The 18601-nt window shown below is 34.4% G+C and overlaps 1 protein-coding gene across 3 annotated transcripts in view; it reads right to left on the reverse strand.

Moving 5' to 3' along the window:
- The window catches only part of ATP8A1 (ATPase phospholipid transporting 8A1), a 95558-nt gene that overhangs the window by 19032 nt on the left and 57925 nt on the right, over positions 1–18601 (reverse strand). For all 3 annotated transcript variants that reach the window (XM_042812172.1, XM_042812171.1, XM_042812173.1), the window contains 6 exons: positions 13828–14011; positions 13619–13729; positions 9014–9088; positions 8761–8883; positions 6333–6411; positions 3472–3533 (listed from right to left, as the gene is read on the reverse strand). In XM_042812172.1, the coding sequence (XP_042668106.1) occupies positions 3472–3533; positions 6333–6411; positions 8761–8883; positions 9014–9088; positions 13619–13729; positions 13828–14011 (634 nt within the window). The remainder of the gene's footprint in view (positions 1–3471; positions 3534–6332; positions 6412–8760; positions 8884–9013; positions 9089–13618; positions 13730–13827; positions 14012–18601) is intronic.

Genomic DNA, 18601 nt, shown 5'->3' on the forward strand with positions numbered 1-18601 from the left:
AATGCAACAGGTTCCGATGTACCAATGCAATAGAACTTAGTAAAACAAAATGCAGTCATTTCTATAGAGCTACAGGGAATGGCCCGTCTGATTTAAAATAACGCATTCCAAAAATGTGGAATTCTCAGCAACTCCGAAATAATACTATTTTAGACTGTGCGAGCTGCATTTTACCTGTTTCTCTGTAAGTATGCGAGTTTAGATCTGAAGTTTAAGTTTCCATTTGAAATGACCAAGTAAAACGAGACTACAAGCTTTAAAAGTAAATGCGATTAATGAGCAAGTAATAAAGTATTAAGGATTATTAGTTTGAAGTAATAATCTTAATTTGTTCTGTCTGGAATACTCTTGTTTTACATTAGGAATCTTAACCATTTCCCTTGCCTCCTAGAATACTGGAAGCTTGCCTGTAACCAAGTTGCTAGTTTCTCTTTCTACGTCATTTTGGTTAACAGAGAGGTGTGTGAAAAGTATTCCAACTGTAGTTCACTGCAGTCAGTAAAAGATCATTCATGGCCTTTAGCCATCCTCTTTAGAGAGGATGACTTCTGCTTTCTACATAAAGAGAGATTCTGAAGATACAGATGCTTGGCTGAAAACCTGCAATTGTTTAAGTTTACATTAGTCTAAATTTAAGAAGTTGCTTCAATTCAGCAATATTTCGTTCAAGAGTCACCTTCACCAAACTCAGAAAAGCCAGAGCCAATACTGACAGTCCAAAACCTATGTTCTGTGTACAAAACACATACAATCTGTTTTATGTTATTTTCCTTCTTCTCAGTTTTTATCTTTTCTTATTTTGACTCTTTTTTATGGAGCAATCCCTGAACACATCATGTTATTCTCAAATATGATATGTTCTATCTTAATTTAGAGATGAGTAGTAATTGAAAATCTACAATCCAACAGAAATGAGTAGTCAATAAAACTGTTTATCTCTTTCCTTTGAAATTTACAAAAACGAGTTTTATATTCACTAAAGAAATGCTGAATATAAATTTAGTACATGCGCAAACAGGCATTACAAGTTTTGCTTTATCTACACTTCAAAATACATGAGGCCAAAAGCTGAGCCACAAAGACCAAACTCTAACAGCTACACTTTAGTTTCAAACATATATGATTAAAACTCTGGTTTATCGGCCATGTTGGCAGCAATCATTTAAGTGGTGACTTCATCAGTAGCTGAACTTCAACGAGGCTCAAAAACTCAGAAGTAATTTCGTTTTATCAGAAGCTGAAAATCACTAGTTAAATATATTTGACAAGTCTTGCACTGTGTGTGGAGCACAGAAGGATACAAAATCTCACTAGAAAGCTGTCACCCTACCTACAAGTTTATGCTTTTAATCTGGAGTCTGGAGTATCTTGTTTCAACTACTGCATTAATAAGGATTAAAAAAAAGCAAAACAAAACAAAAACAAAACCCAAACCACTGCCACAATTTCATTATTTAAAAATGGTGTGAAATCTCATTAGAAGAAAATTAAGGACCATGATGAGTGTTATAATTTACTTAATCTATCCAGTCATGGTGCTATATTTGGATGCATGATAAAATGAATTATAGAGAAAAATACTTCTCGCTGTTACGTGTGCTTGTTATTTTTGAATCTGACATGAGAGAAGAAATTATCCTTTAGGATCAGTTTGAGAAGTTGTGTTGCATAGACCATGTGCACAAAACAAAAACAGTGAAGGCTGCTGTCAAAGGAGATATTGACTGTGTGAATAAATTCCCTCTTCACATTACACTGTTCCACACCCCCAAACTGAAAGCCTCTCATATCTTCAAGAGTACTCAAGAACTCCTTGAATTCCTGTACAAGGATAGAAATACAGCCATTGCAACACTCAGCCCTCCCAAGATTTTCAATGTGAAGGGAAGGGAAGCAAAAGGAAGAGCAGGTTGTCTGGACTTAAAATGATGAAGTAATAGTTTATTTGGAATTCTTGACTATTTTGTAAGGTAGTAACAATTAATTAAGACTCTCAAGACAGTGAGGTTTCAGCTCTCTAAGTAGAAAACCAGTTGCAGAAAGTGACAGAAGAATTGCACTGTCTATTGTGGCTTCTAAACATTTATGGATGCAGCCTGACAAACAGTAGCAACCAGCTCCACATTACAATACTGAAAGTATGAGAAACGAAATAATTTCCCAAGGCAGTGGAAAATTCTACTGCAGATTTATAAAAGCAGGCTTTGATGTTTGTGAGCCACCTGATATAACAGATGACACTCAGATGTGCTAAGATTTCAAGACTGCCATCAGTTGATGGATGACAGTCAAAATAATGTAAGTAAACCCTAATCCACTAGCCTCTCAGTATAGCATATGTAACTTGTTTTCTTCTGGTGTCAAGCTTGGCTTTCTAAAGGAGATATGGAGCACAACCTCTACTAGGATGAAGTTCTGAGACCATTTCAGGACAGAACTTCAGCTGTGATTACAGCAGTATGTTGAATAATTGGGTTTAACAATATGTACAGTGCTAACCTGCTCAGTTAAATGATGGCCACTGTAAAGGATGCTTTAAGATACCCACCTAATAGAACGATGGCCATTATTAAAGATGCTTTAAGAGCAGAAGTGGATGCTGGCTGTCAGAAAAACTGACTCAGATCCTGGGATAAGCGAAGTTACACGAGTCATGTATACATTTTATAAAATTCACAGCAACAGCTGAACTGAGCCAGGTTGCAACTTATAAGTAAACAGTAGAGTCTGAACCTGATACAGAGAATCTATTTCCCTCAGAAGAATCTGTTTCACCTCAAATGTCAGGTGGTTCTGGTAGACACATTTAACTTCGAAGAGTGAGCAGGTCTAATTCTGCTTCTAACAGTTCTTAGAAGAACTCTTCTATGGGGGAAAACCCATACCTGGTCAATATTCTCAGTAAGTGAGAAACAAGTATTTAGCTTTGTTTTATGAGATATAAAGATTAAAAGAAAAAGCATGAATAATTAGTAAGTACAAGAGTAACATAAGATTACCGTTAGGTATGGTCAAATTTAACCAAGAAGTCTTAGTTGCATGTGGCTATGCCTTTATTTCAAGTTCCTATTACTAATTAAGAGAGGGAGTAGAGACTTATACTTTCTCAAGTCAACAAACCAGTTTCACACACAATAACTCATGATGTCTCCAATGCAGAAACTTACCTTAAATTATGGTAATTGTTAATTAGAGAATTACAGTTCCCACTACTTTAAAAATAGACTGTTTCCAGTAAAGGACAGCTGAGTCTTCTGCATCATTACTTTATTAAACTATTTGGTTTTAAAAAACAGAGTTAAATACAAAACAAACTTTAAGGTTTCTCAGAGTCATCCAAGTACCATTTCACACCAAGTCTTCAATACAGAGAATTATAAATAAGAATAAAAACCATCTCTGTAGGAGTTAAAAATAGAGGCAGTATGCACAACAGTTGATAAAGCATTAGACAGCTGTAGCAAGACTTACAGTATAAACGGTGTTTCCCAAGAGCAGATAATCTGAAGTTTTACCATTACCAAATACAGTGCCTGTGGAAGGAAGCGAACACTTAAATATACTCAATAGTACCATACTCTATTTACACTTTATCTTTGGATAGAACAGGACACCACAAGGAACAGCAAGAGCTCTGGAAGCCTGAGAACAAAGCTGAGAACACTGCTCATTTTGAAGTTTATACAAGAGAGGTGGCAGTTGTTAGGCTTACTTGTACATACAAATTTGATTTCTGCCATTTACTGCTGTATTGATGAACTTCCAGAAAAATTTTCTGTCAAGATCTATGTCCTTATTACTTCTTATATCCAGATAACAAATAAAGTGTAGACTAGTTTTGCGTACTGTCCAGCGCCTAGGTTCTATGAAACAAATCCTGAAAATTCTTAAAAATTCATAGGTATTCTCAGCTATTTCTTGTAGATGCTACTACAATGCAGGCAGTTTGAAATTTTCCACTTAATCTTATTTGTCCACACATTTATTGTCTCTAAAGAGTAAACACAAAAAAGCACTCAAAGAAAAGGCTGTGAGCTCTCAGTGACTTCCATAATCTTCAAAATTTTCAATGTACTAATAAATATCTGTTCAAGTTTGCATTCTGTTGCTTAGCAATATATATATCTAGCAATAAAGAACTCAATGAAATAAAACACAGGAATAAGCAGACAGCTATGACAGTTCCCAACTGTTGGACTGCTAAGACTCAGCACTTTTATGTACTCTTAAAGTTGCACTATTTATCATTCTTGCTCCATTACTCCATTCATTTCTCTCAGAATTCTCCTGCACTGTCTTTTTCATAGGTGGAGACAGAGACCTGTTCACAGTAGTTCTGTTCTCTATTGGATCTCTCTGACTTAAGCATCTCTCCTGGGAAAAAAACAGCATTATTTCTTCTTCTTTAGACACACCTAGCGGCTTCTGCCCTGCATTCTTCTCCCCTTGCAGAAGCTCTGCACCAGCTGGACCTACAGGAAGCTGTTGTACTACACACCAAGCACACAAACCCCTGGTCTTATTTCTGTTCCCCTTGCTCACCCAGCCCTTCGTTAGGAAGGGAGAGAATGACATTAAGCATTTTTTTTTCAGACTTGATGGCAGTAAACAGGTCAGCTCTAGCTCCTCTACTGTGAGCTGGAGAGATCCACTCTGGAATGCTCTTGTAGGAAACCAGTAGTCTTACCCAGATAACACAGATTTACTGTTCACATGACCTCTATTCTGTGCTATGCAATGCATCAGTCTCTTACACAGATTGACTACAACTTCAAATTTGAATTTTATGAATTTCAAGCTGCAATATTAGCATATGAAATAACATTTTGGGAACTCCTTCCTCCTGGGCTGTCTCCAACCTTTTTCAATGCAGTAAGCTGCCACTGAACTTGCATCCAGTGGCCTTTCAGAGAAAACAGGCTGCTTCCTACTTTCCAGTATCCATTCAGAAGTCACTCAGCATGGAATATTGCAAATTTTTCCCTTAACCTTCCCAGGCACAAGCAGCTGTGACTGTCTCACTCTCAATGAGTTATGACTCACTCTCAAATGTTATGTCAAGTACCAGAATATTCCTACAGTCCCACGTAAATGACTGATTTATATGGGTAGATAGTGATAGGACAAGGGGGAATAGTTTTAAACTAAGACAGGAAAGATTTAGGTTAGATATTAGGAGGAAGTTTTTCCCACAGAGAGTGGTGACACACTGGTACAGGTTGCCCAAGGATGTTGTGGATCCCCATCCCTGGAGGCACTCAAGGCCAGGCCGCATGTGGCTCTGGGCAGCCTGGTCTAGTGGCTGGCACCCCTGCACACAGTAAACTAGATGATCATTGTGGTTCTTTTCAACCCAGGCCATTTTATGATTCTACAATTCAGCTCTTTGAAAGGGTAGATAACAGCAGAACATGGGAAAATGGTTTTAAGTTGAGGGAGGGGAGATTTAGGTTGTATGTCAGGGGAAGTTCTTTACTATGAGAGTGATGAGGTGCTGGAACAGGCTGCCCAGAGAGGTTGTGGATGCCCTGCCCCTGGTTGGATGGGGCCCTGGGCAGCCTGGTCTAGTATTAAACAGGGAGGTTGGTGGCTACCAATCGTGCTAGAGCGAATTGTTTGGCTGCTATCAAGAAAGCTGAGATGACTACTAATGTAACAGAGAAAGTATAAGACACAAGCTATTCTTACGTTTATATTTTCACAATGTGGAGGCAAAACATCCCAGGCCTATTAGAGCTGCCATAAACACAAATATTCCCACAGCCTGGAAATAATGCTTTCTGTCTTTGACAATTAATACGGTGTGCCTCCCAACCACCCTGTTTCCTTCTACATCTCAGGTGCACATATGACAGCTAAGCTAGAACAGTGACAGGACTGAGCTGTCCAGGATGACCCGCTTTGATCTGTCACAAATCTGCTGATACAGATGTAAGCTACTGGGTTGATATACCCCTGATGCAACAGGAAAGACTATATCCAAAGCCAATAGAGACTTACAAAATAAGAGTCAATGCAAAGGACTCTAGTGATTTATGATCTTTTAAGTATTTTACACAGTAGATTATTATACAAAGATAACAATTAAATAGTAATTTTCTCCACAGTTTAAATTTACTTCAAGCATATTTATAGTTTTATGTGGACAGTATTGCTTCTGCTTTTAAACACATTTTAAACAAAACATTTTAAATAGACTGCATCTGTTTCAGTTCTAGAAGTGACACTACCTCACAGAGCTAGCAGTATTAATAAAGCATCACCACATTAAAAAGTTACTTCGAAATTCAGTACCTTTTAACATTTATTTTTTTATTTTTCATAACACTTACCATGCTGGAGGGCTTTCAGTGGAAACCAAAACAGAATGAATGAGTGGAAGAGGCCATTTAAACAATGTACCCAGAAAACCTAAAGGAAAAGAGAAATCCATGAGAACCATTTGCAACAAACTAGCTCTGTGAACCCTGACCTTTCTTTTCATCTGTGTGTTAGATTCACAAAATGTGTTTCTGTCAGGCCACCACTGTGAAGTAACATAACTGACAGGCACTTTCTGCCTCTTAGCTCTTCATGGGTCATTTGTTTATTTTTATGTTTTGAAAAAAAAAAAAAGTATGTATTATCTCCTCCTTTTAATTTCAAATCAGAAGGGCAATTAAAACTTATACATATGGGAGCATCATCAGAAGAAAATAAACTAAACCAGACAAGTGGAACAATTGCTACATTCTAAGGAAGGGAACTAAAAAAGGACTTCAGTTTTTATAATTTACTTTTTGCATAATGATTTTTAAGGCAGAACAACAAATCACAAGTTTACATAGACTTACTTACACATCTCCACACACAAAGAAATTAAAAAAGGACAAATAATATCTTCCAAAGACTTTTCCTTACATGCACACCTTCATCACACGGATCTCTCTTTAATGTACTTTCAAAATAATCTGAATTAACTTCAAACTTATTTCCTTTTATAAAAAAAACTTCTAAAAACAAATGTATTATGCTTATCCAGACACAACCTTCTGATGCTTTCCGTAATAGATATCATACATATTCTTAAGTTTTTTTTTTGTTTGTTTGTTTTTTAAAAATATCTGTAACCTGTACCTTCAGGATAGCAATTTTTTTTTTTTTTTTTCCATTAGCAAAGTATTTGACAATTACAGCCTTTATTAGAACTAACTATTGTGTATTATCAGAGTTCAGATGTTCAAACAATTGAAATTAAGTTGCTTCACACTTTTCACAATGTCTCAGAGTCTTTTGTTAGATTATACAACTACCCTAGGATGTATGATCCAATTTACACTCCAACACTTTGCACATTTGAACTTGTGCTACTCATTAACCTTTGTCTCTCCCTCTTGCTATGTCATTACCAGAAGTTTTTATTTGACAGAAAGCACAGGTGGATGCAAGAAAAATTAGTTCTACTTTTACATTTTCCTGGCCAATTCTTATTGTCACATGCTAATCCTTTAACCTCTGTCATGACCTCATAACCTTTGATCCCTTTTACCATAACAAACATCTGCATCAACATTCAAGACAGTCATGTTCCCAAATCTTTAACAACACCTATTCAACTTATATAGCTGGGAATTTTGTAGACTTTTACTTCTAATAAGTATCATATGCCACAGAATTTCCAAGGAAGTGAACAATACAACTGTGCAATAAATATATACGTATTGGAGTTATCATTTAAAAACAGAACTGTAACTCATGATGTACACTACTGTATTAAAAGTATCACAACACAGAAGTGCCTGAATTAACAGACCATTGTAAGTCTTGCATTGTTAAAGCATTCGCAGTGACATAATGATAGTTTTCTTATCATTTTCAGGTTTGTGGATGAAGAGAAGAAGGGAGGCTGAAGGAGAAAAATCTCACACATAGAAGATTCAAGGACATTTTAGACAAGTAATTCTCTTTAAAAGTACTTCAGTTTCATAAGAAAAGTGGCACAAGAGTAAGAGGTATCAATCATCACTTAACAGGTATTCAGTGGCAAATTAAAAATGTCTTCAACTTAATTATGCAATGACATTACTTCAAAGTCCTAATTATATGCAGAAAAATAAAATAAAATTAAAAGGAACCCTTAAAATGTTACAATTCTTGCACAGATTTGGGAAATAGTTCAATTATCTCTTAATACAGATTATTTATGGACAAATCTGTAGAAATTGCATGTTTTATATATAAGCCCTGTGGTTTTTTTTCTACTATTTAATCTCCAAGATCATACAGAGATATTAAGATAAGATATAACAAGATATTTTCTACTAGAAGTAGCTGCAAATTTCTTTTGATCTGATGCATTTTTAACTGTATTCAAGTATCTTTTTCCAAAACTCAAAATTAAATTGTAAAATCACAACCCCAAATGGACAAAGAATTGAACCACGTCCCTCCCTCTACAAATCTAATGACAGATTTAATTGTCCTTCTCCACACTTCTCCACAGGCTTCTGTAATCCATTCCCATATAACAGTACAAACACATACAAACCAATGACAGAGGAGTTTAATCACTTCTGCCTGTAGAAGACAGCTTTATTGCCAGCAGAGAAAAAGAATCAAGGCTGAAAATAAAAGAATACTTGCTGTCTATTTTCACATTTCAGTATAAACAGACAAATACGATTTGTATCGTTTATGGATAAGTGGACAACTGGAAACAGTAGCAATAAACATCCTCTCCTAAAGATAATTACGTTTTAATTACATTTGATTTTTATCTACCTTGGTATTGAAGTCCAGTGCATTTTGGGAAGTCTTGTATAGCTCAGGATATTTCAGCATGTTTTCTTTCCGGCAGGATCTCTCAAATATTCCAAGAGTCAGTGGAGGCATTGCTGTAAACATCTAGTATGTGGATTAAAAGAGCACATTGCAAGAGTTGAGAAGTGAAGCCTTGCTTAAGGATTATTCAAAGTTGTTACCCAAGAAGTCTTTATGATTATGATTGAAAATGAAAACACAAAAACAACCTTACCACATTGTAAAGGCCTATACACCATCTTTCAAAGAGAATTTGTCCAGAAAAGCCATTGACAAAAGCAAACCAGATCTGAAAAAGAGGAAAATCATACTACTCAAGTGTCTTGCAAAGTGTAATAAGCAGATTTTTCTTCAACTTCATAAAACAGGGTATTCCTCAAACACATTTACAATACAGTTGAGAGTGTTCTGATCTAAACCTCTGTGACAAAAATTATTACAGAAACAACTTGCTTTCAGAACAGATGGGCAATCTGGTCTAATATGTGAGCAATTACAACTAAATATGAAAATATTTCAGGGAGGTAGCTATTTTCAAAATCAATTTCATGTTTTTTAATATTCAAGAGTAATTAGCTCAATGCATTTGTATTGTGGTTTTTTTGTTTTGTTTTGTTTTTTTGTTTTTTGTTTTTTTTAAATGAAACAGGATTACTTTCCTAAAAACATGGAAACATGGAAAAAAGAAACACATTTTCTCGCATTCTTTAGCAAAGCATAACCACTTTCTTGTTTTTCTTACCTCATACTTACATTATTTGAATGACAGGAAAATTATGTCATGACAAGAGAAGATGTTTTACTAGCAAGCTATGCCAAAATTATTTTGTCTTTGACAAATACTCATTGTAAGGTATCAGAAGTCAGGATTACCTACATAATATTCTAGTTAATTTAAGGTTCATGTCTTTCAAGTGAACTTTCAAATGTCACTTTGCAGAGACTCTGCTACAGTTTGCATTTTGTTTGACTTCATAATGGAAGCATGAATTGCTATAAATTCCATGTTTATCAATATATATACAGGCTGATGTGCAGATAATCAAATTCTATGAGCAAACTTATTCTTTTATTACATGGAGGAATGTTTGAACATTTTTGCAAATACTTCGAGGCAGAAAAAAATTGAAATTAGCAACTATTAATACGAAAAACAGGAGTTGAAATCCAGTTAAAACTGCTGTTTATTCAAGCAATAAGTAATAAGTAAAAATATCTAAGTCCAATTATTGGACCAAGATTGTATACAAGAAGCACAAAAGTTAGATTTGCAATACAAAGTCATAGGACCCAACAAAGTTTCAGAAATCTAAGTTTCTTCTGTTATAACAAATATCCTATTTTCTAATGTTTTATTCTATTCACTTGAAAAGCAGTGTTACTTAAGGGAATTACTCCATAGCTGTTCATTAATCAGATTTTTATTAAATGTTGTGTATTTTACTTTCAGATTATTGCAGTGGGTATTATGATTAAACAGTGATGAAATTAGATCTTTACAAGCAATATTTTCTCAGTAATTGAGCATGAGAGTTGTATGAGCATTCGTTACTAAACATCAGCATGATTTTTTTTATATTTTACAACTGAGCTTAAACCATGAATCTAGTCTAGACTCACCACTACTGTTCAAGACAAGTTGTGCTCGACTGCCTTTTTTCATTTCAACTTCTTCATAGCTCCTGCATTATCGAACCTCCAAACTAGGAAGATGGCTCTTGGTAGGGGACTGATGGACAGGTAACATTACATGATTTGCCCCTTTTAAAAACACTTAATTTGAAACGGTTGAGGGTGATGTAAAAGCAAATTATCATAAAGGAATAAGCGACTCAGTAGCCAGGCTTAAGTGCATATGTCTCTTTGCTGGTAATGTTAGACAGTTTAACAAAAAATACAACTCTAGTAAGAAAATTATACCCTTTACCTTGCATGAAAACCAAACTCTATAGAGCTGAATACAGTATTAACAGTGACAGTGACAAGAAACACACACTTTCTTCACAATGGGAAATCTAATTACAGACAACTGTGTTTCATTCTGATTTTGGGGGACAATGGATGAAGGCAACTGCATGAGCAAAACATGAGTATTTATGACTTATTTTACATCATGGTAATTTTGGTTGTGCGCCCCAGTCAAACTGTTCAAATTACTGAGCAAACATCCCTGTAATGAGAGGAAAGGAGAGAGGGGCCTGAGAAGTAATTTGGACTGTAAGAAGGAGAAGTGAAAATTCAGACCATTTTGTGGTTCAGTGATCATGGAATTTCTCTCAAAATAGAAGACTTTAGTTCATAAAATGAGATATATATCAATGCAGATCCTTACATTGCTGTTTTCAAATCATATAACGCAAAAAAAAAGTGGGCACAAACTGCTTTCCACTGTCCGTTTTTTAAACTGAAGTCAGTACACTTTACATGCACTATAATCATACTTCACTATATAACCTTTAATGTTACGGGGACTAGTTCCATATAAAAGATGAGGTGCATATTGAAATATATATTGAGTCATAACATAGGGTGGAGAAAAAATTTATTACTGATCACTTCTGCTTTCTTTTCAATAGTTTAGATGTTGATAAACACTATTCAGAGAGCATGAAGTATTACTATAAACCTTCAGCATTCCTAAACCAAGAAACTCGTGGCACCCGTTTCACCTCACCTCACAGCTGTCTATGAAAAAGGCTGCATTTTAGATTACATGGAATCCATTATAGCACTTGTTTCTACTGAGCAGACATTTAAAATATAACATGCACTTACGAAGTAAAGGCAGGCATCATTAATTATTTTCAGCTAATAAATGTATTATTACTATTTTTTTTTAAATCAACCTTCCAGACATGTCTTTCATAGCATTACTTTCTAAATTCCAAGACAGAAGAGGCGTGGTCACAAAGGCCTCACAGACATTTTCCTGATGTAGCATTTCTGCATATTAAGCAGCAGCTTACAAATACTCATTGAGCTCTCTGCTCCCACGCCTGATCTGTAAAAAAAAAAACTGAAAAGAGAGATTCAAGACTGGCAGTTGTCCTTTCCAGAGACATTCAATGATGAATTTCTGCCCATTCACTCACAGCATTGACATGAGCCATTAACGTCTGTGAAAGATTTTGAGCTGACAAGTGTTGGGTATATAGTAATTGAACTAGAAGTCTCCTAATCTTCCAGAGAGGGTGTATATGACAAAATGCTTGTACGTGTGATACGTAAAGGGTCAAAATCCACATTAAAACGATCTCTTTGCCCTCTGTCTGCTCAGCAGGTTGAGGCTTCAACTACTTCTGGTACTTTGTATTTTTTTACTCTAGGATCTTTGCACCTTGCATTTAAGTTTCTCAGAAAGAATGCAACTAGTGGAATATTTACATCTGATTCAAGTTATACATTTACAACGTGTTTGGAGGTGACAAAAACAGAAAATTCAAGAAAACAAGAAGTATGTTCTAAAGCCCGACTTTGTAAATTTTTCTTTAAGCACCTAATACCCTTCTTCAGTAAATGTTGAAAAAAAAAATTGAAAAAATTTGAACATTTGAAAAAACATTGATATAAGAACTACTTATCAGGAATTATGGAAGTAAGATCGTTTGATTAGATAATCTGATTTTTGAAATGCTAGATCTAAAAAACATCTATAAAACACAAAGGATGTTCAATATCTTTTTTTCCCCCCAGTGGCTTTCTATTTTATAAGTTTTTCTAAAGAGTCTGTATACTTACTGCTACTTATAAAATAAAAAGTTTTAAATATTTTCAGATATTGCAACAGTAAAAGATCACTAATATAAACAACAAAACCAGAAATACTGTTCTAATCTTTACATCAAGTTTAAGAGGAATAAGGCATTTTCCTTCAGTCAAAATTAAACACATACTGTGCAAAAGTTCAAGATATTAATTTGACAATGTATTAAAATTTGAAGTGTTTTTAAGAATAACTGTTAACCACAAGGCTGCAATATGATCACGAAGGTTGAAAGCTACATCTACATTAATCACACTGCAGTACAAATATGGAAGATTTACTTGTAAAAATTACTGTTTAATCAAAGCTTGAAACGTTTTTTTCCATATTTCTAACTCACAACATCACTGTTAATTTCAAGCTTGAATTATACAAATAGTGCAAATAGATATATATTATGAAAATTCATTAAAAATACACTCAAAGTTGTAAGGCTGCAATGGTCCCAAAGGTCTTGAGAACTACACCTACATGTTGTCTTAAGAATACAAATGAACAGTCCTCTCGTGCTACTGTATTTTTCACAAGATACCATTCCGATTAAAATTGCAAGTGAGAAAAAAAGGTCAGACACCTTTAGGAAGGTAATCCTGTTTCAAAATAGAGCTTAAAGAGGCATGGCTACCACCTCAACAAGGAAAAAGCATGCAACAGTGTAATTAAGCATGTAAAAAACCATAAGGATTGTTCCAAACAGCACAACACAGTTCAGTAGAGACCTGAAAAAGGACTTCAGTTTACAGATTGGACAATTAATGACACCAGCTCAACAAAGAGCTTAAACACATACATCTCATGGTAAATTTAAGGCTACTTACTTACTTATTAGTAAGATTGTTGTGGGAGGTCTTTTAAGTTAAAAAAAAATATTAAAAAAATCACTAGTATTCTAATTAATATGAATATATCACTAATATTCACTAATATGAGTTCAATAAAGATTTATCACTACTGTTCACTGGAAGTTAAATGCTTCTTAAAAATAATATAGAATAATCAAAATCCCAAAAACAATAAAGTTTTAATTTTATAAAGTAGCATTTACTGTAAAATTACCTCAATGATATAAAGGACTATATTCTTGTAGAAGCAATATAAGATGCATTTAGCTACTCTGTTATAATTCCAGGCACCATGAACCAATAACAAATTCTTCAAATACTTGAACTGCAAAAAATGAGAAACAAACATATAATGAAAATGTCCATAGATTGATATTAATTTGATATTAATTTATTCTTGTCTTTTACAGTATAATGGCTTACCTGAGCTATTGAGTAGTCTGAAGAATTAGCAGCCTGTAGACCTTCATTTCCACTAATACCAACACCAACATGTGCTGTCTGTATCATACTAACATCATTTGCTCCATCACCAATTGCTAGAGTTACTACTTTAACTTGCTTTTTGACCATATCTACAACTTCAGATTTTTGAAGTGGAGATACCCTAAGGTGTAACAGAAAAGAAAATAAAAACAACAGAACTTACAAAAAAATGACCTTGAAAAACATGCTTTATTCCTTGAAAAGGCACCAAAACTAGAGTAACATCCTAGAAAATGATATCAGCTTGTTGTTGGCCTTTACACTATTTGCCAAAAGAAAATTCCCAGAAAAATTCACAGAAACCTGGGATTTGTTGAAACAAGGTATTAATAAGACTAGAGACACACAAGTCAAGCAGTAATGGGCTCCTAAAATGGAGTAATGGAAGAAAATCCAACATCGCCCCTACAAATAGTAACTTAGAACAACTGTAGGCTGCTTTTCATTTTGCTTTTATACGTTTTTATTTTCCTCTCTGCTAAAATACTTATTTTATAAATTTAAGAGACAGATGTCAAAGCAAACAGGCAGAAGTAACAAGCATGGAGCACCAATACATTAACATAACCTACAGTGCTAAGTTAGAAGATGCAACTTTGAACGCTCTATCCTTCACTCTATGTAACTGATAGTAATTTCTCCTTCATTTGTTTGCGCCAAGAGATGTGGATGGGCAAGGAACAAACTATTTCTCAAACTACTGAGATGATTCTCAAGATCAAACTCTATCAGTTTTGGTTCCATCTTTCATTATGTCATATGCGTATGTTCCATTTCAAGTTCACAATGTTCTATTTTGAAGTTGAAATTGAGTCCATATATTTGAGATATGATAACTGCAAATAATTTACAAAAATTATGTGTCAGCACAGGCATGTTTCACAAGGTAAGGAAGGGTAGGAACAAACTCTAAGAAGTGTGTATATCCAGTCTTGTGCCTCCTGGCACTGGAACTGCCAACCAGACACTTCCTGAATGAGTCATTTAGGGATACTAGAAGAACAGAAAATATGCAAAAACCCAAACCTTACTCTTCTATATCTTCTGCAGAGAAAGCAATTCACATTTCAAAACATGAACTCTGCTGCATCTAGCTGAATTTTCTGTAGAGTAGGGAATGTGCATCCAGTGAAGAGAAGATGAAATGATCCTTTCCTCACATATCTCTGCAGATAACTAATTCTGACTGCCTCCACGCAAAAACTAAACAATGTTAAGAAGGAAAACTTGCCCTTGGATACAAAAAAAGTCAAAACTGAGGAAAAAATGTGCATTTGTAATTTATTTTCTCCAAGTCTTTTTTATGCATTCACAGCAATAATCACCGTGGCACCATAAGCTTGTGGTATTTTGTAGTTGAGGCTGCAAAAGAATCCCCCTTGAAGTGCCAGAATTTTGGGGTTAAGGGTTATATAGGGATGTCATATCTTAATTCTTCCAGGTCAAAAAGAATAAAAATAGAACAATATAAAATAAGAATAATATAAAAAAAGTTTTTGGGAACAAATTCAGAAATGAAAGCCACAAAAGCGCAGTTATTTCTGAATAATGTCTCTTCCTGAACACTCTGTATATTGCTACTCACTGGGATACCGCCAAGCAGCAGAGCCTTTACAGTTTACTAGTACATTTCTCAACTGAACTAATGCACTTGTAAGCTCAGTAAGAGGAAGAAATATTACAATCAAACAAAAAATTCAGCACTATTCTATAGATCCTCGTCAAAGATTCTGTAACTTCGGGGTCCCAAAGACACCAAAGACCTCAGGACACTTGAGAAAATTACACGCATATATTATTGATGAGACTTGTGATAGCTGGCTGTATAATTTAGTCGAACTATTTTTCAGAACATGGCATAGTATAGCGTTTCTGTCTGTGCAAAGATCTTTACGGTAACAGCCAGGCTGAATAATCTGCCTTGTCTTGACTTTGCTCTTTTTGATTCAGTTTGAGAGGAAAAGTTCTTTTCTCTAACTGAATGTACATTTCCTCACATTTCTTCTCCTTGCCTCTTCCAAAAAACCTCCAAAATAGAACAAATACCTCATGTCTTTTAAGATTAAGAATGAAATTAAGCTCTCCACATTCAGCCACCTTCTTTTTAAATAGCATTGAGTCTGAAGGTAAGCACTATGTAAGCGCATGCTATGAGATTTTTGAGAAAGGCAATTGGGATGAGTACAACTTTGTGGTGAACTTGGGATGAAAGCTTATGGGTAACAATCCTCTAGAAGAATCTCTGGTCCAAGTATTTTAAGAAGTATTTCTAAGATTTTTTAAAAATTGTTTTTAAAATTTGAATACTGCTGATGAGTATAATATCAAGATCAGCATTAGTCAGCTTCTACAGAAGATTCCTGACCTGATAACTTCAAATAAAATCTTTCCAACTTTCCAGGAACAGCGACTTGCTACCCTTTTAGAAAACATTATAGAGGCAGCTGGAAGATGGCATTTACTTTCATTGCCAAGTGAAAGCAACAAGTTCGGTGGATATATCTAAATTCAAGAGACCAAAAAAAAAACAAAACCAAAACACCAAACCACCTCCTTTTCAATTTGTTTACTCCAAGTGGTGCATTTTTACTACAAAATAATCAATTTGACATTCTTACTGCACACATTATTTAGAAACCAATACAGAGCTGGAATTCAGTTTAAGTCTTTAAGCCAAACATCTGCTTGCGATTAATAACATATTAAGATTTTTTTGAAGTAAAATATCTACTAAATATTTGTCAGCTTCTTGTGTTACGGCTACTCTTATTAAGAATTCATTGGTAAAAAACAACTCCAAAGAAGTGAATATAGTATGTACACTTCTAAGAAAACAAAGTAATTTGTAGTTTTACAACAAAGTAGTGTTTAAAATGTTTAGTGCTTTTATATGGATGGAAAAGAGGTTGAAATTTTAATATACTCAGAACAATATATTTAAGTGATTTGTATTAATTAAAATGATAATTTTTGTCTTCAAAATCAGAAACAAGTAGAGGCAATTTTATATGCTGGAGCATTAACAGCAAGAAGTATTTTGATAGAATTTCTACTTTAGAGAAGTATGTGGGATTGAAGATGTGCATATTAGAACAGTGAATGCTACAAGCAAATATTTTAGTTTTAAACCTGCATCCAATTTTAAACAACCACAAAATATGTCAGAGCATATACCTAGATATGCATTGAAACCAGATGACCTGAGAATATTATTGAAATAAAGAAATAGCTCAGAAAACGCTGCTAGAATGGAAACCTTCATTTTGTACTTTTTGTTGTTTTGTCACAGAAAGGTTAGCAATACATGACAACTCTATGTACAGAATACCTTGCAATGGCTCAACAGTTCAACAGAAACAGCAATCACATCTTTTCAAACAGTTCAACAGAAACAGCAATAATGTTTTTTTCAGAAAATACAGTTAAATATATATATAATACAACTAAACTATATATATAGTTATATATTTCTATACAACTATATATAACTATAGAAATATAGTTCAAGGAAAGAAAAGAAAGGAACAGTTTTGAAATAAACATTCTATATTCAACCCATCTATGACCTGTTATCTGTTATAACGAGCAAAGCTGGAAAGACTACTGCTGTGAATTTTCTAAAGCAATTATAATCAGGCACAGTACCCAGTGTAAAACAAAATAGAATTGGATGTAACAAACATATGGAAACCTCTAAAAATGTGAGATTTCATGCTTACAACACTTCTATACTGAGAAACAGCAGGACACCTGGACTACAGAAGACTCTAAATATCTGTTTTTGAATTCACCATGCCTACACCCAATAGCTTTTTCCATACTATTACAAAGATCAAAACAGCAAAAAATATTTTGAAAACATTAAATGGCTATACTTCTAATTGTTACCTTGGACACTGATAAAAATAACACCTATTTCCACAGCTCTGGGATTTTTGATTGCATTTCTAATAGATGCTCTGTGGTGTCAACAAACTTGTAATAAAAAGTCCTTGCTTCTGTTTTTTTCCACACATAAATCACTTGGGCTAAGGCAAGCCCTTTGAAAGTTGATAGGAGCAATTCTTATTTATCTAGCTACTAATGACTTGACTTCCCTTTTAGTTCAATCCTCCAAATGTAGAAGAGGGGATATACTACTAAGGAGATATTTGTGGGTTTTGTGCTTAAAGCTGTAAAAACGCAGTGAAGTCCCAAAACACAGAAGCTTTCAGTTACAATGCACTTTTTAATATAAATACAAAAACATTAAAAAGCAAGGCAAACTGTTTTCATATTGTGTATGCTTGAAAAAATGCACATCATATTTTGTTTAATCTCAAAAAAGTTCCCCTGTTAAGGTAAGCCTAGAGCTCTAATAAAGTTTACATGAAAGGATTAAATGCTTGGTTGTATAAGATAACACCAAAACAAATCAGGAATAATAACAACAATAACATAAAGGTGTTTCTGTCAACTTCAGGAAATAAAGATCACTTAGTGTAGTAGCTTTTGCATTTCTGTGCACTTATGCAGCATCCCGATGGCTTACAGGAAAGGCAGAGATGTTAAGTTTTGCCTGCAGAGGAAGTTCTATAAAAGAATCATAGAATCATAGAATCACCAAGGTTGGAAAAGACCTAAAAGATCACCCAGTCCAACCATTGATCACCCAGTCCAACCGTTAAAGCCAGACACATTGAAACCTGTAGTTAACTAGAGTATCAATTTA

The sequence above is a fragment of the Centrocercus urophasianus genome, unplaced genomic scaffold (genome assembly GCF_019232065.1).
Source record: "Centrocercus urophasianus isolate 14NV4802_14NV808 unplaced genomic scaffold, USGS_Curo_1.0 seq_13, whole genome shotgun sequence".
In the NCBI taxonomy this organism is placed as follows: domain Eukaryota; kingdom Metazoa; phylum Chordata; class Aves; order Galliformes; family Phasianidae; genus Centrocercus; species Centrocercus urophasianus.